Here is a 27,671-nt window from a genome sequence, read left to right on the forward strand (position 1 = left end):
TACAAAGCAAGCAAAACGTTCCCAAGAATAAAATCTTCATAACTTGATAGTTCTTCACACATTTGAATAATATTTGAAATTATTTAGACTTAGTAGACTGATCTACAATCTGATTCAAAGTGTAATTAAATATTTCAACTTACGAATATTTAAAAGAAGAAAGTCTGAATCCCGAACCATTCTTAAAAAAAAAATAATTGAATATTTTTGAAATAATCAATTTATTTTGGAGCCGGTTGTCAAAGTAAATTGAAAAAGCAGGAAATGAACGGCTTAGCAGATTTTTCACATTCACTTTATACAAAAATTTATACTCAACAGAAATTTTATATTTTTCTTGGATTACCTTTGGTATATAAAACAGACAAAAAAATTGTATTTAGTTGATAGATTAGACAAAAAATTTTTTTAAATTTAATGAACAGTTACTTAACAGCAGGGTGTGGATGTAGAATGAAAAACATCCCACTCTGGTCCCTCAAAAAATATCTCACTCCAGCCCAAATCTCCGACCCGGACACTTTGCTTAAAAATAGCAAAGTAAAAATTCGAGGATGTATATCAATAACAAACATGCAAATATTGACAAGCTAACAAATTGAGTTTAAATCTAACATAAAATAATTTTAAGATTCAAGTTTTATCATCTTTCAACATTTTTTCTGGAGACGCAAAAAATAAAAAAATCGAGTTTTTTTACAGCCTTTTTAAATAAAAATACAAATTTAATATACAAATACTAAATACAAGAAAATGTTAAATACAATAAAATTAAATTTTTTTAATATGACGCCGAAGCCATGCTGGTCAAATAACCAACGCAACCTCAATCAGCACACAATATTTTCAATGGCATGAATAGAAGACAAATAAATACCTTATGACAATAACATCAAATTGTAAATAAACATTTAGGGAAATAATTTGAAAGCGCAGAAAGTTATGTAATCAGGAAATGAGTTGAAATATAAATTTAACAGTACATGAAAGTCTGTGAAGAATGTTTTGCTTTATGTAGTTGTTTCATTGTGAGTTGGCTACCATTTGTAGCAACGGTGGAGAGTATTTGCCATGCAAGATAGCAGTTAAGTTAGACGTTGAAACAATAAATGGCAAATTGAAAAGATAATACAAAAATAGTTGTAGTCTCGATGATACAAAAAAGTTGTAGTTGTGATGAAACAAATGTAGTTGCAGTTGTGATAGCGGTCGCAAGGAGCGTTCGACCGATCGTCAAATCAAATTATAGACCTCGCATTCGGAGATACGCAATCTGCTTCAACCATACATTACGATTCATGGGACAACGGAATGAATATGATTTAAAGAAAATATACGTGTCCATGTTGCATACGATTTGTTTGAAAAATTTACAAGCTTTTTGAGTTTTGCTGAAATATGTGAAACAAAAGATTTGAAATGATGTTAGGCTTAACAAAATTTGTAACCCATTTTGTGTATGAAAAAATGTTCAAAATAGTAAGATAACATCCTGAAAATCTTTTAGAAAAATTTGCATGCAAACTGATGGCCAAAAAATTCATCAGTTCCACATTCCTGCACTGAACGGCATCAATCACTTTTTTATAATCTCCTAGAACGTAACGGAACGCCAAATCAACATTCATTCTCTGCCATGGAACATTTCATGCATAAATCTATCAAAAAGGCTTAATATTGTATTGTGAAATTTCTACAAAAATTATAAGAAAAGTAACAGCATTTGAAAGTATCAATTCAGTTTTATCTTTTATCGAATAATAAAATTGTATCGCAATTTCAGTCAGACACCCTACTTTATATAAATGCAAAACTGAAAGTTATGATTAACTTGAAAGTTTGCAGTATGTTGCCACTTATTAAAATCAGTCTGAACCCACTTTAGTATGCAATCCTAACAACAAAAATATTTCAACATGAAATACTGCTGCTAAATTACGACCACAATAAACGAACGAATGGTCAAGAAGACAAAAGACCCATTCACACGCTGATGAATACACAAGTGTACGCACACACATACACACACAGAAAGAAAGAAAGAGAAGATTAAAGAGAAGAGAAGAGAGAGAGAGAGAGAGAGAGAGAGAGAGAAACCTACATACACATATGCTAAAACATCTAGAGCTGTCTTGAGGCAACGAGTTCAAGTCATAAAATGAACTTGGTCCTTCTTTTATTGCGAAGACAATATTTTAACCAAACACAGGCCAACGTGAGCTTGTTGTATCACGGCAATTATACATAATTTTCACAGTGTAATACATACCAACAGAGATATACGTATACACCGTATCCAGAATAATGTGAGGTGCGAATGTTTGCACCCAGTAAAGAAAGTGAACCTTAATTGAATTATCTCACCTATCGGGTTTAAGTTGTGACAAGAAATGTGTTGGAGAAAGCAAACTACGTGCAATTTTAAACTTCCTTTCAGAAATTCCTTTTGAAGACGTTTTTTTCTTATGACGAAATTCCAGATTAATTACATCCACTGTTTAAAAATATTATCTAATAAATTATTTTATTATAATAATATCATCTCCAAATTTCATTGCCAATTAAATAAAGTGTAATTTTTCAACAAAATAAAAAAAACAAAGTTAAAAAAACACACTAAGGAGTTAAGACAAATATTTATAATAGGAGACACTTTGTAACAAAAATCCGACATTGAATTTTGCGGAACAATGCACAGCACATACACGTAACCACATAATTACGTACATACAAGCATACAAACATACATACAAACAAACATACATACATATATGCACACGTAGGTACGAAGGCGACAAATATTTTTAAGATTCAATGTCGTGACCTCTTCAGCGAAAAAATTCTACTAGAAACTGCATAATGATCATGGAGACTGGGAAGAACAAACTGCTTATTTTACGTGCCTTCATTGTTTCGGTCGTATTGTCTTGCTGGTGTCGTTTGGTCGGTTGGTTGGTTGTTTAGCCAGCTAGTTGGTTGGTTTGTTGGTTAGATGGTTACCTTGGTTGGTCACATTGGTTGGTTACATTGGTTGGTTGGTTGGTTGGTTGGTTGGTTGGTTGGTTGGTTGGTTGGTTGGTTGGTTGGTTGGTTGGTCGGTTGGAAGAAAAGTTGATTCGTAGGATGGTTGGTTGGTTGGTTGGAAGAAAAGTTGATTGGTAGGATGGTCGATTGGTTGGTTGAAAAGTGAATCGGTTGATAGGTTGTTTGTTTGTTTGGTTAGTTTTGTTTTGTTTGCATTTATATGTTAACCCTTTCTTTGTGTACTTTTTAAATTATATAAAATATTTAAACCTAAATTATTCATTCAAATGTTTTGTTTGAAGTGTTTGCTTAAGCCATATATCCGTGTTGAAGAGATGGCCAACATTCACTTTTTTTCCAAAGAAAAATATTTGTTTGAAAGCTTTGTGAATTACTCTGTAATGTAAGCTGGCAACACGATCCACCGTGTATAAGTTTACGAGAAAAAGTTGAAACATCAGAAAGTTAATTAATTTGTAACGTACATCAAACGTGCCTTAAATTAGCTGAGTAAGAAATATTTAAAAAATTTAATTTTCGATCTTTCTTCATGGTGTGTGATCATTTTGCGTATTATTTCATGAGTTTTGTTAGAGGATTTTTTTTCTTTTTTTTTGTCCGTAATTAATAAATAAATAAATAATCGAAAACATGATGGACAAAGGACTAGGATGTAGCAGGTAACCTTTGACGTTATTGTTCAGACTTAAAAACTTGGTGGAATGTCATATTGAATGAGAAGTGTTCAGTTTGAATTTGTTCACATTTAAAAAATGATCCTGGTCTCTCACTTGAGAATTAAAATCGGGAAAAAAAGCATTCAAAACATTTCTGAAAGTCTTTTTAAAAATTTAAAACGTACGTGTTTAAATTTTTAAAATAGAAAAAAGGTGTACTAGCAGACATAATGCTGAAAAGTTCTACAAACATTTTGCAATGGACATAAGCAGGTTGAATAAAAGACGTTGCTAGCGTTGAGTATCACGTACTTTATACCCCTAACATGCACTGTGCCAACATGAGTTTTTAAATCATAGCATCCAACACATTCAGATGTTGTTATGCAAATATTACAAAATTGTTACAAATCTCTGCCAACGTTTTTAAAGACATAGACAACACGCTGTGTTGGTATTAGAGGAACACGTAAACAGCAAGATCGTGCGCGTCTGATGTGTTAAGCATTGGTTATTTATGATCCTCCAGTTCATAAATCATCCCTCCTTCCTGATACAATATTAATGCTTCAGGAGATTCCAAATAAATTCATTTGGCGTTTTTCATTTTTGGCGAGAAAAAAAAGAGGATGAAAGTTTTTTAAATCGTTGTCGATTTAAAAATGTTTTCGCAAATTTTTGTTTGAAATAAAAAAGCGCAAATGAATCAAACATTAATTTGTTGAGACAGTTTTAAAATGTTTTAAAATCAGAAATTTTTTGGTCTATGAAATGCTCATAAGTGTATTTATACAAAGTCAACATGTATAAATGCGTTTGAACTTTGGCAGATCGTTTGCCTCACAATCACCAATCACATCATTTCTGCTAGTCACCATCATCATCTTCATCTTCGCTCTCCTCTCATTATCTCTGTTGTCATCATCATCACCGTCCTCATCATTATTGCCAATTCATTATTACCATCATCACAATCATCATCGTCGTCGTCGTCATCGTGACAATCCAATCAATCTTAAACATTTTCTTTCTTTGAAACAAAATTTTTCCATTGAATTTTTCCAGTTAAGAAATTGCTGGAACGAGATGAGAGGGAGGCATGAATATCCATCACAGAATTAAAAGCAGAAACTTAAGGCTGCTGCCGGTCGCTTTTGCTTACAGAAGCAATCAATTTTATATATTATGCAGTAAGTAAACTGAACAGTTTTAGTGTTTTCTTGTCAGTTCGCAACTAGATATGGTAAACTCTCGTTGTTTGATCATAACCAGGTAGTAATCACGTAACAAAATTTTTCGTTACTTGTAGCTGTTGTTACATTTTTTATAAAATCCATGACAAAAATTATTATTCCCAAGAGGTTGTTCCAGCTAGAATGTTTGTTTGATTTGAAGTTATACATGTTATTACTTTTATAATGAATTAGTGTCATCGTTGAATGTGCTCATATATTATGTTATTATTTTGTATAAATAAAAACCAGATGTCATAACTAAAAAAATGAATATCACAATTAAACAAAGATGGAGTGGTATTGAATATCTTTGCACCATTATAAGACATGGACATGGAATGTATGGAAGATTCATCCAAATACGCTTGACAAAGTAAAAAATATAACCGCATTTAATTGGCTAAAAATGACCACGTACATTATTACTATTAATAATAATAATCAACAAATTAACAACAACTTATTCGTCAGTCAGCGCTGCCAACATATTTGAAAAAACTGAATCAAATACATTCATCTTGCAAGTTTTCTAATTGAAATCATTAATCTTCTGAATATAAACGACCACTTACGTTCCAACTTTATGTGCACACCAACATATACACACAAACTAACGCACACACAAACATACAAACACACAAACACACATACATAGACACACGATTGCGAACATAAAAACACAGAAATAGGTGAATTATTTTTTACTGAAATGAAGTTTTACAAATGTAATCAAGCTGTTTAATTATGGAGGAATTCATTCGTACATATGCGCGACCGTCGATAATGGGGCTTGTTTTTAGGTTTTCAGTTGCTACAGAGGTTGATAGAATAACATACGAACGAATAATAACAATTACTATAGATTCGATACATTTATCTTTATACACCAACAACAAATTCACCAATTAACTTCATAAATTTATACTTATTTAATGAAACTAACGTTGTATGTTTTAAATATATTACCTAGACCATGCATGAACATTTTACCTGCTAAAAAGGTAATGATTAACATCTCAAAAGGACAATGGACAAAATAGAAACAAGCAGTTGCAGGAAAATGACCATCGAATTGAAATATGGGTGAAGAAATGTAACCTGTCATCGTAGCAGAGCTCTCCGTACAAACTGTTCAAGTAGAGGAGCAGCGATAACAAACTGGGCAGGAAGACCTCCAGACTCATCGTCAATCAAATCGATTCAAACAAATTCTTTCTTTTTTTATTGCATCTCACGGAATTATCCTCACTTAAATTAGAAATGATGATTGTTTTGTGTACCACATTAAAATAACAACGTGTTTAAAATTTTCCGACTGCCAAAAAGATGTAATAATGTTTGTAACTTTAATTGTATTATCCAAATTAAACCAAACGATCAACATTCTAAGCATTAATTATCGGTAGGAAGTATTTATTGAACATATTGCAGGATGTATTGCATACGCAACAAGATTCAATTGATCAGACAAGCAACACACGTCAAACAAACTAACAACACAAAAACCAGCAACAACAACTAGCTGCATTCGATGTTCTGAAATGAAAAAGCCTGCACGCACACTGCCTTTTATACTATTCATTTCTATTACGCACTCATTTGCTTCATATAAGCATAACGTGTATTTATACGTCTCGTAACTTACAATATGCAAGTAACTATCTGCATATCTATCCATTCTTCTATTCTATCCTATTCATAAGAACGAAATGAATAAATAAACATACATCTTTTAAATATATATATATATATATTATATATATATATATATTTTTAAAAAGTTTATTTATACTTATATATATATATATAATATATGTATTATACTTTCATAAATATATATGTATATATGTATCAATATTATACATATGTATCAAAATTCAATTATTTATATAACTACAATTTTCTCATAGACCTGATTGAAAATTTAAAAAAAGTATATTTATACTTATATACACTATTTATATGTATATATATATATATATATGTGTGTGTACACTATATGTACATATATATGTAAATATATATATACATATATATATGTTGATTGGACAAATCTAGAACTACCTTCCTTTTAACTTCTAATTCGAGAGAGAGATGGAGCAGTCGCTGCTCGCGATCTTGTTCAATCGGACAAGATATATATATGTATATATATATATATCTTATATATATATATATATATCTTATATATATATATATATATGTGTGTGTGTGTGTGTGTGTGTAATATAAACAGATTTAATATTCAAACTAACTCGTCAATTTTATAAACTTCTGTCATGTAAATCAAATATTTCAAATTGATAAGATATCTTCACCGAGCTACTAGCGCACTACCTATAAAACATGGACATCTGTATAATATACCAGGATGGCCAACATTTTAGCGACGGACCAGCGAAGGCAATCATTTTACAATCCATGTATTGTACAACGTGCTTTGTACATGTGCAGCGCATATATAGCGTTTAACAATCAACAATCTTATTTTTGTAATTTTTTTATTTTACTATTTACATTCTGCACATTATTAACATCAGAAAAATATTTAAAAAAATTTTTTACTAAAACAATTAAAAAGAAATTTAGATAAATACAATTGCATATCATGGTTATTATCACAAAAAAGTTTGTTTTCATTTAATGATCGTTCAGTTATTTTATGAAATAACACCGATTGGTTCCTTGCCTCAATAAATTTATTAAATAGGTCATTAGACTCTCTAATGTTTTTAAATAAACCAAACATCCTCACACATGTCTTCCAGGCATATTCGGTTGGAGTGAGCAAACCACCTCGATTGACTTGTTCAAGATATTTTGGTGAAAAAGCTGGTTCATCATTTGTTATCGATTGTCTTTTTAGCATTCCTTACAAAAAAAATTATCAGTTCGACAGCATTTTCTAAAAAATGATTTAGTCTAGACATTATGTTTGTTATATCTGATACTTTACTTAACTTGACATTGACAATATCAGAAAATTTTGAATCAGATATCTGTTGTCCCTTGACATATATTTTAAAAGTTTCGTCCTGAAAAATTTTAATGGCAGCATCAACGGTTGGTTCACTTTCAACTTTCATTTTGTAAACAACCAGAACATCAACAATGATATTTATTAAAAACCCTGATGGTAAACATTCTCTGAGTAATTTTTCAACAATCTCTTGCAGTGAAGAATTGATTATATTTTCTTCCACTTCAAGTTTCTCACACATTTGTGTAATTCGATGGTTTTTAGAGATGTTACATTATTCTGATGTTGCACACGTGGTTGATCGTTTTGAAACTGATGTGGATAAATATTTTGGTGCATTGTTCGTTTATTTTACCGATATTATTATTGCGCGGTTATATCGAGTTATATAGAGTTTTATTGCGCAGTTATATAGAGTTTGCACTCACGCAAACACACACATACATACATACACACACACATACATACAAACATACATTCGTTGTTTTGTTTGCTTGGTGTTTTATCCTCTTTTCCTTACTTTTTTCTTCGTAATCGTACAAATAGGTAGAATTAATCCGTAAGCTAAGCTAATTGAACACTGTTAGGCGAGTTAATTTAGTGAACATAGGTAAGTTAGGAACTCTATTCTTTCATACTTACTTTCTAGTTTATATGTATTGTATTGTATAGTTTTGTTTGTTTTTGTTCAACACAACACTAATCAATCAAACACTACAATCAACACAATATTAATTTCGTTTTATTTTAGTTAAATTTCGTTATATCTTATTTTAATCAAGTTACGTTTTATTTCTAGACTTATTCGTTTATTTTACCGATATTAATGTTTATTTTTGAGAAGCGTTATTCAACACAAATACTCACACACAAACACACACACACACACATTACATTAAGATTTGTTAATTAAGTTAGATAGGGATAATTTTAATTGTAGGTAGGATAGATAGAAAACATACAACATTAATATAGTTAAATAGGTAGACAGCGTAAGTTTTTTCTTTCTTCTTTATTTTCTTGCACTTGCAGCACACACATGCGTTTTGCACAAAACACACATGCATATGTAAATACATACATTCATTACATTAGTTGAGCGTAATTTTATTTTCATAACACATTATTTAAATTTATTAAGGCTGAGAATAATTTAATAAAATAAGCAGTTAAGTGCAATAATGTAATGATAGAAACAATGTAAGTGTATCTATAGGTAAGTTTTGAATCAAGTTTTACATTATTGTTATTAAGTTGGAGTCCAAAGCAAATGTAGGTGGTGGGGCGGGTGCCAAATGGTGATTGAATTGGGCTCTTGAGTTTTGTAGCTTGAATAAGTTAGGGATAATTGTAATGAGTAGGTAAGTTAAGGGTGCGTTACAGACGGATGGCTCTGGATTTCAGCATGCAGTCACAGGTGATTAGGATGATCGGACAGCAGAGTTGGTTCGGTGAAAGGTGCGTCCTACCTGCCTATTTCTGCATTCTAAACTCCTACCTTGTGAGCAGGGTATGTTTGATTTGAAGGGGTCTGAAATCTGTAACGCGCTAACATAAACACGACGGTTATATACTCTAAGGTGTCACAAGTTAGATAATTTAATAAGTAGATAGTTAGGATTATTTATATAACTAAACAATTTGAAGTGCATACAACGCTAAGCTTTCTGATAGGGATCTTTTATCTTTTTATTATCCCCTTCGTGAACGGCGGCCTTGACGTGGCGAGCGGGCTTCTCACTAAATGCCGTTCAAATAAGTTTCTTCTTCACTTGTGTGTTCTCTATGTTTTTCTTGGTTGCATTTTTGAGCGCAAATACTCTCAAACGTAGGTTACATTAGCATTTGTACATACGCGTGCACGTTTATTATATTTATAACATACACAAACATACAAACAACGGTACAACACAACACAGCACACACACAAACGTACAAATACATACAGGAAAATATATACAAGTAGAATGTCGTCAGCTGTCCTTATAAACATAACTTGTTGAAAACGATACTGTCATTAACGTTATTGAGCTTTTTAGTTTAATTTTTGTTTTAAGAATTCATATTATTTTATTTATAACCAAATTAAAAATAAATTCATTAAGTTTAACGTTTCATAATCATGGACAGAAATTTAAATTTAAATTAAAGGGACTATTTTGTTATATAGAAATTTGTTTAGAATTAAAACTGTAAATTGTGCCAGTTGTACGAAAACATTCAACTTGAAATAATGGATGAATGAATGAACGAACGAACGTACGGACGGACGGACGGACGGACGGATGGATGGATGGATAATTCCCAATGCAGCCCTCACAGCAAAAAGTTTGCTCACCTCCGACATACATGCATCACGCATAAATATTTATCCTCAAAAGCTTATTTAGTTGCCTTTTCGCGGATGCAGTGCGGATGCGCGGATAATGAGCAGTGCGGATGCGGGCGGTTGCGGACGTGAACTCGGTATGCGGTGCAGATGGTTGCGGTTTGGAAAATTTTCTCTGCTTGGGACTCTATCATGTAGTACTTAATCGCCTGAACAGGAAAATGTAAATAATGGTAACCCCGACGTTTTTGTTAAATAGTAACGTGAATCGACGAAATAGTTTAGTTATCATTATATTATATTGAACACGAACTATAGTTTGTATAGTGAATAAAGCTGGTAGTTTTTTATTGGATATAAATAAAACTTAATCTCAGAAGCATGAGAATGATAGTAGGAACCCCTGAATAATTGACAACGTTTGATAGATACCTATATCATTTAATTCTTTACATAACGGTAATTTCCTTCAGTCTGAGTGTTTACTGGCTGTATTCCGGTTCATTTAGGGTTTGGCTTGGCTTGGTGCTTAGCCTTAATAACTTTATAATGATGAATAAAGTTTTAGGGCGAACCAAATGTCACAAAAATAGAATATCATTTAAATCAATTTAATTTCACAACAATGACACAGACAAACCAATCGTAACTTATTGTGTGGTAAAAAAAACTCGCAAAAGATCACCCGATCATTTTACCACTACTGCCAGATAGATCAGTATCAATCTATTATAATATCAAGAAATTATATAGAATAAGGATATCAAACATGATAGGAAGGGTTTCAACATGGATATATATCATATCCGTGGGTATCAATATTGAAATTAAACAACAAAATTTTAATTTCAGTCAAAATAACTTAGTTATTATTTTTTGTTTTTATTCAAAAAATTGTAAAAAATAATTGTAAAATAATAAAATGAATTTTATCAGTTCGAATCATTATTTAGTATTTTATTTAGTATCGCTATGGAATAATTTTAGTTTATTAATGGGCACATCACTGAAACTGAGAGCAACCTGGAATTACCGGAGACTATAAAAACCCAGGTTTTTAAAGCATATGATGTTGTTATTATGAACCCCTGATCTGATTGTGTGCGTGTGTGTGTTCGTTAACATTTTGCATATTTTTGCATTAAAAAAAATATTTTACGATGGATTTGCGAACATTCGTTTTTATATTCTTATTATTCGTTACAATTGGTGTCAAATGTAGGATGATCTTCAAAAGTGACATAGCAAACAATGATGATGCTGTTTTTTATATGAAGAAGCAGCCCAAAAAAATTTTCAAAGAAAAAGATGATACAGCTACAACGGAAATAAAGAAATCAGTTGTTCATTTTGAAGAATCAACAAAACTGTCCTACCGATCTGACAATTTGATTGCAAAAGAAGAGGCTTCAATTGCTGAATATTTTGAATGCTTGAATTGCAAACTAGCTGTGGGATTAATAAAGACTTTGATGAAAGCTAAAGTACCAAAGAATGTAATTTCAAATATAGTTACAAGTGGTTGTGTACTCTTCAACCAGGGCAGCCATGATGTGTGCCATGGAGTTGTTTCTATGTTTAAGGTTAGGGCTTTAATAATTAATTTAATTCATTCTTCTTACTTAGAGATATAGAAAAAAATCAATCCTTAATTTTTCACCTAGAAATTATTTTTAAACTTAACTTTTTTCCTGTTCGAATCCAAACCATCTCTATCTCCATTTAAAATCATATGCCAACTCATTTCATGATGCAAACATAATTATTTCCTCTTTCCTAATGCTGAGATCTTTGTTGTAAATCTTAAATTGCATTTTTAAATTTGCATTCTTTTAATTTAAATTTAAGCTTATCAACCTTTTCAATATATTGTTCACAATTTATTTCAAAATTACATAGACACTTCTGAGTCTAACATAGGTAATACAGCTGTATTTCACTTTTTTTTCTTGCTTATCCCAAGATGCTGTTAGCACAAACCTTTTCTTTTAGCTAAATTCAAATGCGATCACTAAACTTTGACTAAGATTTGATTTATTTGTTAAATGTGATTTAGTATCAATGAATAAAAATAAATGTAAACTTTTATTTTACATTTAAATGCATATTTGTAAGGGTATCACAAAATGTTGACAACTCAATTTTTTAAAGCATGTCATCATCATAAATATTTAAAATGCAACTTACAAGAATGAAGTGTTCGAGGTACTTTCCAATATTACCATTTCACCGCTGGAGGTCTGTGAGGTCCTCTTAACTAAAAATTGTACTAGAAAAGAGAGTAAATATTTTCAGTGGGATGTCGATCTTCCAGTACCATCCCATGATAGAACTGCTGAAAAAAATTTGCCAATGGTAATTTCTTTTGTTTCTTCTTATGCTTTGTTATTTCACGTTTCATTATGTTTTTAAATAATCATAATTTTGTTTGAAGACCAAACCAACTCCTAAACTAAAAGTTCTGCAGTTGACAGACATTCACATAGATTTCCTATACAAACCACAATCAGCTATTAACTGCAATGATCCTCTGTGTTGCAGAAATGGCCAACCGACAGGTGATTTATATTCTCGTCCAAGTTTTTATATAGGAATTCTAATCACAATATCTGAGTTATCTTTCAACTGTTAATATATTTTATTTATATGTGTTTTGACCACAGTTTCAAGAATAGGAATTTTTTTTTAGTAGTATCTAAAATTAATTGATCATCACACGGTCTTTAGAACCATCTAACATGGCTGGATATTGGGCAAGTTTGGGAGCCTGTGATATGCCAACGTGGACAGTGGATGATTTGTTTAACAAGCTTTCAAAAGAAAAGGTTTGTTGTTAATTTTTTAATTTTTTGAAATACTTTTTTTTAGATTTAAACTTTTTCATAAATTCAATTATTTCAAACTTTTTAAAATTTTTATTGGCTCATTTGGTTGGACTGTAAATTATGTAATAAAAATCAAACACGAAATTATTCAGAATTTTCAAAAAAGTTGAAACGACATCCTAGTGAAATGTAGATAAAAAAAAATGAGCAAATGGCAAAAATAACATTTGTAGCTGGCAAAAAGTTTACCATTTATCTTAAACAGTTGACTAAAAGGGAAGCTAAGTGCTAGATAAACAAAAATCTTCTACAAATGGTTTATTAAATTGTATTTAATTTTATGACAATTTGAAGCTGAAATATTAAGCTGATAAGTTAAATCATCAAATGATTTACAAACTAAATGCTTATTGATCAACTGGCATTCCAGCTGTGCAGCTTTGAACTGTGGCTCACCTATGTGTAATTATATTTGGAACTACTGCCAATAAGTTCAATGTTTTCAAATCATTTTGTAGCACTTGACACAAGAGTAACAAGCAACAACTAAAAAGATTGAAAATATCTATAGACAATGGATTGAAACCATTGATCTTCATGATATGATATCATATAATCACAAGATATCATATATCATATGAGTTGAAAGTTCAATAAATGTAATCATCTTTTTATAAATAAACAGTTCATTTTATTTATTATCTTCATGCAGTGAACTTTTTGGGTCAGATGTTACAATAACAAAAATGGGTGCCCAGTGAGTTGAAACTCAAGACGAATTGTTTGTTATTTATATTATAAGTAAGTAGTTTATACTTTGTGATGTCCTCCTACGCCGCGTTCTTTTCCAACTTTAGAACTCCACGCTGGAAAAATTACGCCTTCAAAATTCATTTCTTTTCTTTCCAAATTTGATCAAAGTTTGCATTTTATAACTGACGAACCAATGGCCTTACAAAACGAAAAGTTCCGAAACTTGTTGTTAAATTCTACTGATAAGCATAAAAAAGAGCAACAAATTTTGACGAATAGAAGGAAGTGCAATGCATACATAGTAAAGGCTAGCTGTGTTTGAGAACATTAAGGCTTACATTAAATATGAAAAGCAAATAAATCATCATCATTATTATCGCAATCATCATTGTCGTAGTTTTGCCACATGAGCACTGAAATTCTTCAAAAAATATTTCAAAAATAGAAGTAAACTGTCATTGAAAAATGGGATCTAAATTTGTAATTAGTACGTCTCAAACAGCCTTGTTGACAAAGAAATTTTAACGAGTGTGGTTTTAACAATTTCTTTTTGAAATGACAAACATGGCTGATCTTAATATGTTTGATGTTGTCAAAAAAATGGTAACAAAGCGAGTAGCACAAAATTGAAACTTATTTTAAGAAGCTTTCTTAGTGATCATATCCTGTTCAGTGTAGATAGATTGAAAAAAAAGTTAAAAAATAATTGCCCGTCGTACGAATGGATGCAAAATTTAAGATTTTTTTAAATTTTTTTTGTTATCACTATACACTAATGTTATTTTTGTCGGCATTTCAAAAAACATGTATCGACTAATTTTTTGCAGTTTGATTACATATTATGGACGGGTGACTCCCTCAGTCACAATGTTTGGAACCAAACTCGAGATGATCAGCTGAAAGTTTTGCATTATATTGCACAACGTTTTGACAAATATTTCCCTAATATTCCCGTTTTTCCTGCGCTGGGCAATCACGAAGGAGTCCCTGTCAACAGGTTACATTGATTGTACGACAATTGCTTACGTTGATGGTTACATCGGATTACTGAATGATAGAAATGTCGATTTTTCTTTATTTTCTTTATAAATCATCATTTTCACGTAGTACTTAGGTTAACGTTTTTTCTCCTGTTAATTATATTAACTAAACTATTTTGAATATTAAATTTATATACGATTGAATTTTTAAAGTCACTTCAACTCTTAAGGAGTAGTTTTATTTTTAAGATGTATGGAGGAGACAGTTGTAAACCTCGTTAGTGTATAAATTTAAATTTATAATAACAAATTTATCGCATTAGCTTTCCTTTTGCCAAAAACATGGAGGACAAGGAGAACCCGATGAGTTGGCTCTACGAAACTATGAAGAACATCAGTTCAAAACCCAACGAGGACAAGGAGAACCCGATGAGTTGGCTCTACGAAACTATGAAGAACATCAGTTCAAAATGGTTGACCACCGACGCTCTAAAGACTCTCAGCAGGCTAGTCTCACTTAATAACATCTTTCATAGAAGTTTTTCAATGGACCTTTCCGTGGTTACGATTCAATTGTAACAGCATTGAAGATAATAATTGTCAATTGCGTACCTACTTAGTTGAATCATTTCAAAATTTTAAAATGTTCGTAAGTTTATTTTCGACAGTAAAAATACAGAATTCCATATGGCCTGTTTTAACAAACCAATTTTACAAAAATTTCTTATAATAAAATCTATGTAACTGTATAAATTATTTTTCACCTAGGGGTGGCTACTACACGATGCAAGTGATCCCCGGGTTCAGAATTGTCTCACTCAACATGAACTTCTGCAATAATTTGAATGGGTTATAATTATTTTATTATTTAATTATTAATAAACAAACATCCACATTTGAGCTAATTGTCGTGTGTGTCGTCGCTAGGTGGTTGCTGCTGAATCCAATCGATCCGTCTTCAGAGATGAAGTGGCTGGTTGATGTTTTGCAGGAAGCTGAAGATAACAATGAGAAGGTCTCGTTATTATTTCAATAACATACTTTGTTACATTTTCATTCGTCGCTAGAACTGTTAAGAAATCATTGAAATTAATTTCTTGCAAAGTTATTTAATTTGATTGCTTGCAGGTTCATATAATAGGTCATATTGCTCCTGGTCTGCCAGAATGTATGCAAGTCTGGAGCAGAAATTATTATAAAGTCATCAATCGGTAAACTTTTCATGTTGTACTATTTTGAAATGAACGGAAATTTATCATGCATCATTCTGGGAATACATTTAATTTTTGAAACTATTATCACTGCACTTTTCCACAGATTTCATAAAATAATCTCAGCCCAGTTTTTTGGTCATCTGCATTACGATACATTTCAGTTATTTTACGACTTGGATCTTTATAAAATCAACACTCCTACATCCATGAGAACAGACAGTAAAGGCAATCTGATAAACAAAAATTTTGTTGTCAATGGATTCAAAATGTCAGGGAATGAAAATATAATAAACAAAAAAGTTAATCTCAAGCCCATATCTGTCGCCTACCTATCGCCAAGTTTGACCACTTTCATAAACATAAATCCAGGCTACAGAGTGTTCCATCTCGATGGTTTCCACGATGAAAGCACTTGGGTCAGTTGTTCATGTGATTTACACGTGTTTTTTTTTATATTACCACTATTCTATCGCTTATTCAATTAGACTGTAAAACGATAAGTATTTTTAATGTCAAAATATAAAATAACCTATAACAAAGGCTCTCTCTTCCAGTTTATTTTACGACATGTTTTTGTTTTTATCATAAATTTTGTATTTTTGTTTAAAGTAAAATTTTTGACATGATAGAAGTGGCATTCGTTATTTTCACATTTTAATTTCTATACTCTATGACAGTCTGTGTTAGACCATGAAACCTATATAATGAATATAACTCTCTCAAATACGCTCAACCAGACGATATGGGTGAAGGAGTATTCTGCAAAGGTATCATTAATGTTAATCCTGTTATAGTATTACGTATTATATGCAGTTATGCGATACCCCATACACAATTTTAACTAAATTTTAAAAAAAGGTTTTGACTGTGATGTCAATTCAGTTACTGCTGATTTCAAATTTTTAATTTGAAATATATATATATATATATATATATATATATGTGTGTGTGTGTGTGTGTGTGTGTGTGTGTGTGTGTGTGTGTGTGTGTGTGTGTGTGTGTGTGTGTGTGTGTGTGTGTGTGTGTGTGTGTGTGTGTGTGTGTGTGTGTGATTGATGCATGCTCTCTTAAATCAGTTTGAGGTGTTATAATTATGATAGTGGAATGTAATTTAACGAAAACTTCAACTGTCGCAGGAAGCCTACCAGCTGGAATCTTTGTCACCGTTGGACTGGCATGACTTGATTTTAAGAATGGAATGGAACGCAACATTGTTCAATTTTTATTTCAAGTATGTTTTTTTAAATTATGCTATTTAACGATCAATAATACAGCACAATTTTAATAAATAAATGAATAAGTTTTAAAAATACGCACGTAATAAAGATGTATGAAAATATGTTTTCAATGTTACTGGAGCTATTCATAGATTATGTAGGGAAAACTTCAATTTTGTTTTTTTCTTGTCTACTTGTTTGTAATTTTTACAATAATTAGTCAAAGTGATACGACACTTTGGTCATCTTTGTTAAATTGCTGACAGCAAACAAATTTTACATTTATTTGAAGGAACTACTTCAAGTCCAACATGGGTCAAGAGAGCTGTGATGCCAAATGCAAAATGTACATGTTATGTTCCTTGGCGTCTGGTAAATCATACGATGATGAATTCTGCCAACATATCTTCAAACATTCAACGGCATTTTCTAACTTTCGCAGAGATTTTCAGTATTCTGAGTATACCACTTGGTATAAGAAATTAAAATCATGTTAGACCAACATCTACATTATAATAACACATTTGTATTTTTTTCATTGTCAATTTACGATAACCTTTCATTCCTGCTACATCTAGCTACCTCAATTTTCATTTCAAGTCAAACTGATTGTTTTATTTAAGTTTAAAGAAAAACAATTGTATGCTTAATTTTCAATTATTAGTGAAAAAATTATGACTTTTAACTATTTTGATAAGTTCTGAACGATTTTCAAATGTTTTTACACAAGAGATTAACTTCATTAAAAAATGTAGTGGCTGTTGTTACTAATGATTATATGTAAATGATTCTAACTTGATGACACATTGCTCTCTTGCAGGCCAACTGGCCCATGTATAATTAAATATTAATATAATGAACTGGCCAATAATCACCACACATTATTGTTAGCTCCATTGCTATGAGGACGTCCTGTTATTAGTTCCCTCTTTTCTTAAAAATTGTACCATCTAACATAGGACGACGAAACCAGAGTCGGAGATTTTTCCTGGAGTTAGAATCTTTGAGGATTCACTCCGAATCCTTAAAAAATTCCGAAAAGCGTTGAGAATTAGACTTTTCTATTTTGTCATTAAAAATATTATTCAAGATGGTGCGTTTTTGCCATCATCTTCAATACTAAAAAAATGCTAATAACGTGAATAGAATCACGTAATTTTCTTTTAGCATGACTTAAAACATAATAAATATAAAATAATTTCACTGAGAATAACAATTACCATGACTGATTTTATTTGATTTTTAAAGTACCTTTCATTTAGTAATGAAATTTAAGTAAAATTTTGATTTAAAACTTAAAAAATTTTTCCGGAAGTCGAAAATTTTTTATCGGACTCGGCACACTGGCCAAACAAAGAAGAACGTGAGAAATTTGGCGTTAAAATGTGAGCGTTACCACAGTAAATTTGAAATTATCCATGCTCAAAAATGGCCTGCGGAGGCGTAGCTAAAGGTAGTAAGAAACTTTAAACTGGAACACTTCACCATGGATGTTGATGTTTAAGGTAAATTTCGAATTGCAAAAGTTGGTCTTATATTTCCACAATTCGTTTAAAAATTTCGCATTAAAATAAGTTTTTATGTGAAGATCAAATGGTGACAAAGTTTAAGGTAGTTGTAATAATGTCGGTCTTTAAATAATTTTGTACCAAGTGCAACGAAGGGATCGAGTAACGCGGTCTAAAGAAAATTAAATTACTACGACCGACGATACATGGCGGTTCAGATGGAAGCAGCATTGAACCACCGAAATGATTTCATTGTTTTGTTTAATAAAAAGTTAACTCTCTCAACATTCATGCAACTCTTTACTACTGACAAACTTAAAAAAAACAATCAAAAATGTTCTCCCTAGCGGGGAATCGAACCCCGACCGCGGCGGTGAGAGCGCCGAATCCTAACCATTAGACTACTAGGGAACCTGACACACCTTTGTTTAAATGCATACTCAAGCTGAATATAACATTTTTGCGATGTCACCATTCCTTTCAGGTGGACATTGTAATCCGGAACTATTCGTTTAGATAACAAAATTCAACAAATTTGTTAAAGCATTTTATTTAAAAAGTTTCAAAAAATAAAAATGGAACATAATTAATCAACTAAAGTTTTATGTATAATTATATTGATTCTATCCCAGAAATCATATTCACGTATTCCTGCAATAAAACAAAATAAAAATAAATAAACAATTTATTTTTACTTTACTCAACATATAATGTTAATTAATTGTAAATAATCTAATAATCTAATAATAATAATTGACTCACCAGTCTTTCATCTTTTTGTGCCATGTAACAAACCACCCTGCTGTTCAAGTGCGGCTTCAAATCAAAGTTTGATGCATCACCTGGCGAACATTAAATTAAAATGTTACGAGTAAACTGGCAAATGCAGAATTTATTTTATTATTATTAATATTTAGTTGAACGTAAATGTTTCTAACAGATCTCTTCGTGTAGAATGATTCATTATTAAAAATAACAATACGTAAAATGATGAATCAACGAGAGTAACAATTAACAATCAGTATTGATAGCTATAAAATAAAATATTGATAAATTTAAAAAAAAAGATAACATCATGACTGTATCCATATCGCAGCACTTTTATATTATTAGTAATTTTAATTTAATAAATGAAACAAAAAATGAAAAAAGCTACCTACCAGTAAGTTTGAATGGTTGTGAGATGGGAGGTATGTTCCAGACGTGATGAGGTGGTGTGTAAAGGTTGGATAGTGGAACCTTCTCATTACTGCCGAAGTCCACGTAATGCAAGTCAGCACAATATCTATCTAAGGATTTAATCCAGGCTCTTGAATAAACAAATACAAAATTATCTTCTTACGTAATGTCGTAACAAGAAATTTCTGACACTCTAACATATAACATGGCGTAGAAGAATAAAAGATTGATCAAGTTGGTAGATGACTTTTAAATGTCATGTGTGTAGCGTAAGTATACTTTACAAAAAGAAAAATCTCAAGACCATCAAGCTACAGAGAGAATAATTAAAAACATAGGCATTAAAATTCAAAATGATGATAAAAAAAGATCCATAAAATCTAGCAAAAAGGTTAATTGAAAATTATTTATGTTTAGTAATAAAATTTGAAGGATAACAAAACAACATTCCAATGAATTCATGAAACATTGTAATGTGTAAGTTAAAATTGGTTTACTTACACACTTACAGTGACACTCTATGAAGAGTTGATCAAAACAAATGAAAAACAAGCAAATCAAAATTACGAAAAATTCTGAAGTGACTAACGATATTTTTATAGACATGGGTCGTGGGAATTATATGCAATAAAAAAATAAATAAATGAAATACAACCGATCTGAAATAAAAAATTCTTTTAAAAAATAAAATTAAACTTTTAAAACGTCAACAATAGAAATAAAATGTTGAAAAATATAAAACCTGCAGAAGTAAGTGTCATAATATGTAACAGCCCGCCTGCTCTCGTAATTAAACTTCACAAACTGGTCACTTAGTTCGTCAATGGACCAGGCATCATTTATGTTCGAGTTCTGAAATGGTCATCCAATAAAAATGAGCTTAATATTGTTCAATACTCTCCAACCACAACATAACAATGAATGACAGCCAACATCTCCAACCGAAAATTGCATATACAATTCAAATGAAATCAATTGCAATTTTAAAAAGTAATAACAGATAGATTATTAAAATTCCAAATAAAAAGAACATTATATTTACTAAAAACAATCATTTAAAAACAAGTTGGCAAAGTATAAAGCAAACAACGAAGTATAAGCGAGTCCAGATTAGAGGAGCAAATAATTTGGTGATCTTTGATTTTTTTTAAATTTTCAACAAAAAATCAAACCATCCATGCCATTAAATTAATCAAATGTTTGGAAACTTGTAGTTAACCTAACACCTCACCAACCCATAAAGATAACATTCTCTGCACTGGCATTAAGCTACATAATTTAATTATCTCTTCAAATGTTTAAATTTTAAAGTATGCTATACCAGATGTTCTTGTCTCACTGTTTTGCATGAAACAGTACAACAAAAATAAATTACACTTACAAAAGGTTCATAGACAATACCCCAAAAAAATGAAGGATCTTCTTCCTCGATGTGGGTGACGAAGACTTTGATGCACTGGTAGCTCGGCCAGTAATGCAGTGGAGACTTGTGGAACATGTTATCACAGATGTCGTAATACATCAATTTCATCATCGGTTTCGTCATTGATAATGGAATAATTAACTCCGTATTTGATTTTTCACTATCATCATCATCACCATTATTACCACTATCATCACCACTATTATTGATATCAGGACGACGTTCTCCTCGAGTAACATCAACTCTGACTGGTTTGTGATCTTTTTTTTTTATTCTTGTCAATTCAGTATTTTGTCGGTACTTGTTATGAACATTCTTTTTATTATTATTATTATTATTATTGTCGGTAGAGATTTTGCATTCACCTTTTTCATTATTGTTGCTGACCATGCTGTAACAATTATTACTGTCATTGTTGTTATTATTATTATTATTGTTATTATTGTTGTTATTATTATTATTGTCGGTAGAGATTTTGCATTTGCCTTTTTCATTATTGTTGCTGACCAAGCTGTAACGATTATTGTTGTTATTATTATTATTATTATTATTATTATTATCATCATACTCATCATCATCATACTCATCTTTGTTAGAATAATAATCGTCATCATCAACAGTACCCTTAGTGGTGCTGTTGTTGGCATTTGCATGGCTTGCAGAGTGCTCATTGTTGGCATAGCGCCTGTTGTTATTAACGTTCGTGGGGGCGGTATCATTGTCGGATTTAACGTTCTCTTTAATGTTTTTATTGCCAGCTGACTTATTCATATTGGAATGATGAAAGGCGTCATCGTCTTCATCCTCCTCCGTGTCATCATCACCGACATCCTGTATAAACATGGAGTTCATTTGATTGAGCAACGTTTTACCATTTGCAATCCTCCTAACATTTCTTTCGTCGTTTACCGTCGAATCATTTTTGCAGTTTCTTAAAGAGTTACTTTCCGGTTTCTGTTTATAGTTTGTATTTTGATGTTTTTCTTTATAATTGTGAAGACCCCCCATCAGCGGTTTTATGTCGCCACGATTGGTGTTGTCCTTAGCAGCATTTTCCTCGTCCTCAAAGATGGACCTGTGATTGATGCAGAAATTCAGTTGGTGACCAGCAATGTACCTGACCGATCGATCCTTCACGAAGCCTTTCTTCTCAGATAATAATAAGTCAATGAATCCAATGTTTCTGAAATGAAAAGTTATCGTCATTAAAAACTTTATATCATTATTGAAATCCACACTGTCGACATCACCCTCATCATCATCAGCAGCAACAACGTAATTATAAAATCTGAAAACTTCTGGATCGACTACTCTCTTCAAAGTTTCTCATCTGTTTTTCATTTACAGCTTACTCATAACTTTTCAACTTAACTTCATCCAAAAAAAAACACAACTGTTTCCTTGATAACTATCTTTTACTTCATTCTATTCAAAAATTTTTAGACCTCAAATGAATGACAACTATCTGATCTCATAATTTACAATCCCTTCTCATAAGATAAGAATTAACATTTCTTTCAAACACTTAAATTCGTATCAAATCGTATTAACTTGGTTGTTTTATTTCAATTTACAAAGCAAATTAACATTTCATTTCCACACACACAATTCATCTCGCCTTCTCTCTTGTCATACCCAAAATTTTTTCAATTTTGCTGACCAACAGCGAGCATCCCTGATTGTCATCAGCCCATCTCAAAATGAAAGTCCGTCACTCATCTTTTTTATAAGTGGAATAGCAATTTGTTACATTTCCCTTCTATAACTGCATCTCATTCCATGCAGAGCAAGTACTCTCTCTCTCCATTCAAAACACTACATGCACTGGAGTATGAACTTTACAGGGCCATCATTTTTTTGGGGGAACAATGCAACGAATTAACAGAGGTTAACATTAACATTAAGGCTATTATTTCGTATTAATATTTAAAATCTTACCTGTCAGGTAACTTTTTGAGATTTCTAAAAGTGTAATTCCTGAAATGTTGAGATAATGCTGTCTGGAATGTAAATTGATTCAAAAAAAATTAGAAATAATTACATCAAAGCATTTCACCGACCAGATAGTTAAACTCAAATAACAACTACAACATAAAATTATTTATTTTGAGAAAAAAAGTAGGTGATGCGATGGTTTAAAGAAAGAAGCACTGGATTGGAGGGCACGCAGCGACGTGGTTCGACTGCAGAGACACCCTTCAAACATGCATGCGAATGTGCAGGCGATGCATGGGTTTGTTTCACAAGCATGCCAGCATGAACTTTGCGTAATTATTATTATTTCTGCTACATCTGATTTGAATGCAAAAAAATAGTAAATAAATTATGAAAAAAACTTAAGATAATAATAAAAGTGATAAACACATTTAATGCTTGCTCTGCTTATAACCATGTATATTTAGAGCCACAGTTAATAATTATATATAATATAATTAATAATTGTTCAAGACAAGTCCACAGATACTATGTTGCTAAGCTTGTATGAATTGCTATATATCCGATACTGAATATGTCACCAAGAAACGAAGTTTCATATCAAAATGTGACAAAAATAACAAAAACTTTTTATACAAAAAAAGACTTTAAAAAATACTTTGCATAGAAATTAAAAATGACCTCAAACATAATTGATGAAAATTATCCAGTAAATGGTTTTGACCAAATAATTTACTTCTGAACTTCAAAAGTTAAACTATAAGTAAACAATTTTGAAGACAAGCATGTCAGCAGTGCATATTTTAACTCAGCGCACATTCATCAGCACCTCCTCTCTGTTGGAGAACTTATCAAATTTATCATGCAGCGTTGCATTAAAAAGTCATCAATTAAATCTCTCATAGTTTAAAAACAGTAAAACTTTGTTAAAAATTGTTGGGTTACAAGCATGTATTTTCATCTAATTGGATAAAAGAAACAAATCTAGCGGGCAAACAGACTGCACCACCTTGAAGCTCACATTCATAACTATTTCCTCTCCTCTTTAATGATTTTCGATATCTCTTCCATATTGCACTCATAAGAATTTCAATTTGTAAACATTGAAACCATCCACTAAACATTCAGTTTGTCGGTTAAACAATTTCATGAGAGGTATGATAGAACTGTACATTTAAAAGAAGGACACAAGAAAGAAATCTAGGTTGATGAATTTAAAATAGAACAGAATGCAAAAACAGCTTTTTAAAGATAAATTTTTTGAAGATATTTTTAGGAAGGAGAACAGTAGAAGCATAATCAACTAAAAATCATTTTGAGGCCAGTGTTAAAAATGCAAAAGTTGGAGAATTATCAGAAGAATGATTGATTGTACAGCAGCTGACAGCAGTTAAGCTGAGAATAAAAAAAATATTCAGCTGCCAAAATGTAAGTAGGTAATCTCGAAACCTTTGAACAATTGGAAAAGATTTGAATCGAAAGCATAACAAACATCCAATGAAAACAAATTCCTCTAATTGCGATCTTAAATGTTTTACATCCAAAAAATGACCCTAACTCTAATATTATACAGAAATTGAAATGAAAATTAATATGAAATTTGCTACAAAATAAAACATTTAGATTTGAAATTAAAAAATGTTTTATTATTAAAATTAAAACAATAAATAATTACTTTATCTATGCTTCGAGGGATATTTCCTATATATATGGTCACTGAAAAAAATATATTTCAACACATAATCATCATCATTATAATTCATCACCATCACCACCACCATCAATACCATCACTATTACCACCATTCATACTCATTGCCATAATCATTATCATCAATCATCACCATATTATTTGATTCTTGTTCTATAATTTTTTGCTGTAGCATTCCTTGTACATTGCACAGATCTCAAAATTCTTCAGAGTTTGATTTTTAAATGGTAAAAAGGAAACAAACGAAAAAAAAAACTCAACAACTCCAAATCTGATCGACCCATCCGATATTGCAATTTGAAGGCCAGGTGATGCCAGCCAGCAGCTCAGTTTTAATTAAATGAACATACACCAACACTTCAAGATCCATTTTCATTATTATATCTCCTCTGTCTAATCCTATCCTAGTCTTCAATTTTTCACTAATTACTTCAAGCTTTCAACAATATTTTATTTAGTGGTAAAAAATATTACAATTACCACTACTATTACTACCACTACTACTACAAATAATAATAAATCTTCCTCTTCTAGCCTTTAAAACTCAACTGCCCAGCAAATTTTTAACAGTTACATCACTATTTCCACCATCCACCAATGCAACGCAACAACAATCATATTCAATCAATCAATCAATTAGCTTATAAAGCGCTATTTCTGCGATGTTCAACAGTGCTCCTCAATAAATTTTGAAAACAGATGGGTCTTGAGATCCGCTCTGAGCTTCGCAAGTGATGGAGAAGTAGTCAGAGAAGTAGGTAGAGAGTTCCAGAGAAAAGGACCAGAAAAAGCAAAAGCAGATTTGGCAAAAAAGTGTTTAACACGAGTTAAGAAAAAGCGAGAAGAAGAAGACGATCGTAAACCGGGACGTTTAGGTTCAATTGATATATCTGATAAATACTTAGGAAATAATAATTTAGATTGAGACTTATACATGAACGTGCAAATTTTAAAAATTATTCTATATTTTATAGGTAGCCAGTGCAAGAGAACAAGATATAGAGATATATGAGAAAAGAAAGGGGCACGAGCAACTAGACGAGCAGCAGAGTTAAAAGCTTTACTTAAAGGATAGAGTAGAGTCAGGAAGACCATAGTAGAGCGAGTTACAATAATCAATCCTAGATAAGACTAACAAAGTAACAAGAAGAAGAAGAGAAATTTCAACCCTTCCTTCTCTCTCTCTCTCCCTTTCTTTCTCTCTCTCCCTCTCTCTCTCTCTCTCCTAAGCATCATAGGTAACAGAGAGCATCAAATTGAAATAACAAGTAATTAAAATAAAAAAAGAACTAACCATAATCATCTGAAGTATTATTTGATGGTTTCTTTTCTTGAAAATGTCTCATATTTTTACTTTGTTTATGTTTATCCAAATCAGGTTGATAATCACCGTTGAAGGAAATGGTATTTTCATTCGAAGCCACATCCGGGTTTGTGTACTTCATCAAGCTTTGCTTAGCCTTCTGAACTGTCACATTCAATTTATCGTTTAGTGGGATCCCGTACACTACAACATCACCACTGGCAAACTTTATGATTCTAAAATAATTTAAAAAATTAAAATGAGTCATAAGTAAATCTCCAAATCATCAATTAACTAACTTTTAATGTGATTTGATTCACAGTGAAAAATTTTTTAGTTTATTATTTCAAGAAAATTTTCCATTTTTGAATTGCTAGATGAGAACTTTTAATAAATTTATATCCAAACAACATCATTAACAAAAGCAAAACTTAGAAATTTGAACTGACATTGAAAATTTAAATTACATTAAATAAAAGGAAACAAATTTTGAATAAAAAGTCAAAATTTTATACTAAAATTGCTAATATAGTATAAATTTATTTTTATTTTATTATTATTATTTTTATCCATTTCGAGTCCGGTCACTTCACGCACTGCTAAACAGAACCAGATGACCTTAACCGCTAAGCCAAAGTTAATGATATAATTTTCAAAACCATATGATTTAATCATTTTATAAAATAGATAAAAAAAATTTTTAATTATTTAAATTAACTTAATTAATAATATTATTAAAAAAATAAATAAAACAATGAATAATTTTAATTTATTATAATATTTAAAATATATTATAAATTATAAAATAAATATAAAATAAAATAAATCTGACTTGGCGACATCAGGAAGAGCAGATAAAAATTCATGAATGGAGCAGAAGCCGAGCTCCTGAAAGTCGAGAGTTTTGTTGTGCATTTGGAAGAATTTAAGCATGAGTTTCTTAATCGGCAGGCCATCGACGTTCGTCAACAGAACCGCACGCAATTCAGCTTTCGTACTTTTCGGAACTTCTTTCATGTTTGCTGATTCAAACTAAATAACAAAGCACCTAGAAATGAAGCAACTAGAAATTTGAAAATATCCGCTAAACAATAAAAATGAAACTATCAACCTTGAACGAAGAGACGACCAACGCGCCGAAACTGAAGTACCGACGAGCTCACTCGCAGTTTCGCTTTTATACTTTCATCGAACGAGGCTCGACAGTTATTGACGTTAAGCTATGGAAAGCGAAAACCATTGTTTCAAAACTAAAAAGTTTTTGAACATTTACAACGCAAGCCATTAATATTAGAAGGCAAACTGTAGAATTTTAAAAATAAACGTGCTTTTCATTTTTTTGCTAAAATGCTAAAATGTTAAAAAATGGTGAATTACAC

General features: G+C 31.1%; 2 protein-coding genes across 2 annotated transcripts; one reads left to right on the forward strand and one right to left on the reverse strand.

Annotated features, from left to right (window-relative positions):
* Positions 1 to 11,516: 11,516 nt before the first annotated feature.
* Positions 11,517 to 17,731, forward strand: HELRODRAFT_77714 (hypothetical protein; the record flags this gene model as incomplete). Its single annotated transcript, XM_009018325.1, has 14 exons — positions 11,517 to 11,828; positions 12,436 to 12,600; positions 12,680 to 12,803; positions 12,973 to 13,070; positions 14,651 to 14,820; positions 15,127 to 15,276; positions 15,572 to 15,652; positions 15,731 to 15,818; positions 15,932 to 16,014; positions 16,121 to 16,236; positions 16,318 to 16,433; positions 16,695 to 16,784; positions 17,154 to 17,248; positions 17,527 to 17,731. The coding sequence occupies 14 exons, from the start codon at positions 11,517 to 11,519 to the stop codon at positions 17,729 to 17,731; spliced, it is 1,893 nt and encodes a 630-aa protein (XP_009016573.1).
* A 1,623-nt stretch (positions 17,732 to 19,354) lies between these two features.
* Positions 19,355 to 27,309, reverse strand: HELRODRAFT_171620 (hypothetical protein; the record flags this gene model as incomplete). Its single annotated transcript, XM_009018326.1, has 9 exons — positions 19,355 to 19,393; positions 19,505 to 19,584; positions 19,903 to 20,051; positions 20,664 to 20,773; positions 21,303 to 22,527; positions 23,283 to 23,344; positions 24,955 to 24,995; positions 26,284 to 26,528; positions 27,125 to 27,309. The coding sequence occupies 9 exons, from the start codon at positions 27,307 to 27,309 to the stop codon at positions 19,355 to 19,357; spliced, it is 2,136 nt and encodes a 711-aa protein (XP_009016574.1).
* Positions 27,310 to 27,671: the final 362 nt, after the last annotated feature.

The sequence above is a fragment of the Helobdella robusta genome (genome assembly GCF_000326865.2).
Source record: "Helobdella robusta unplaced genomic scaffold HELROscaffold_21, whole genome shotgun sequence".
Classification (NCBI taxonomy): Eukaryota; Metazoa; Annelida; class Clitellata; order Rhynchobdellida; family Glossiphoniidae; genus Helobdella; species Helobdella robusta.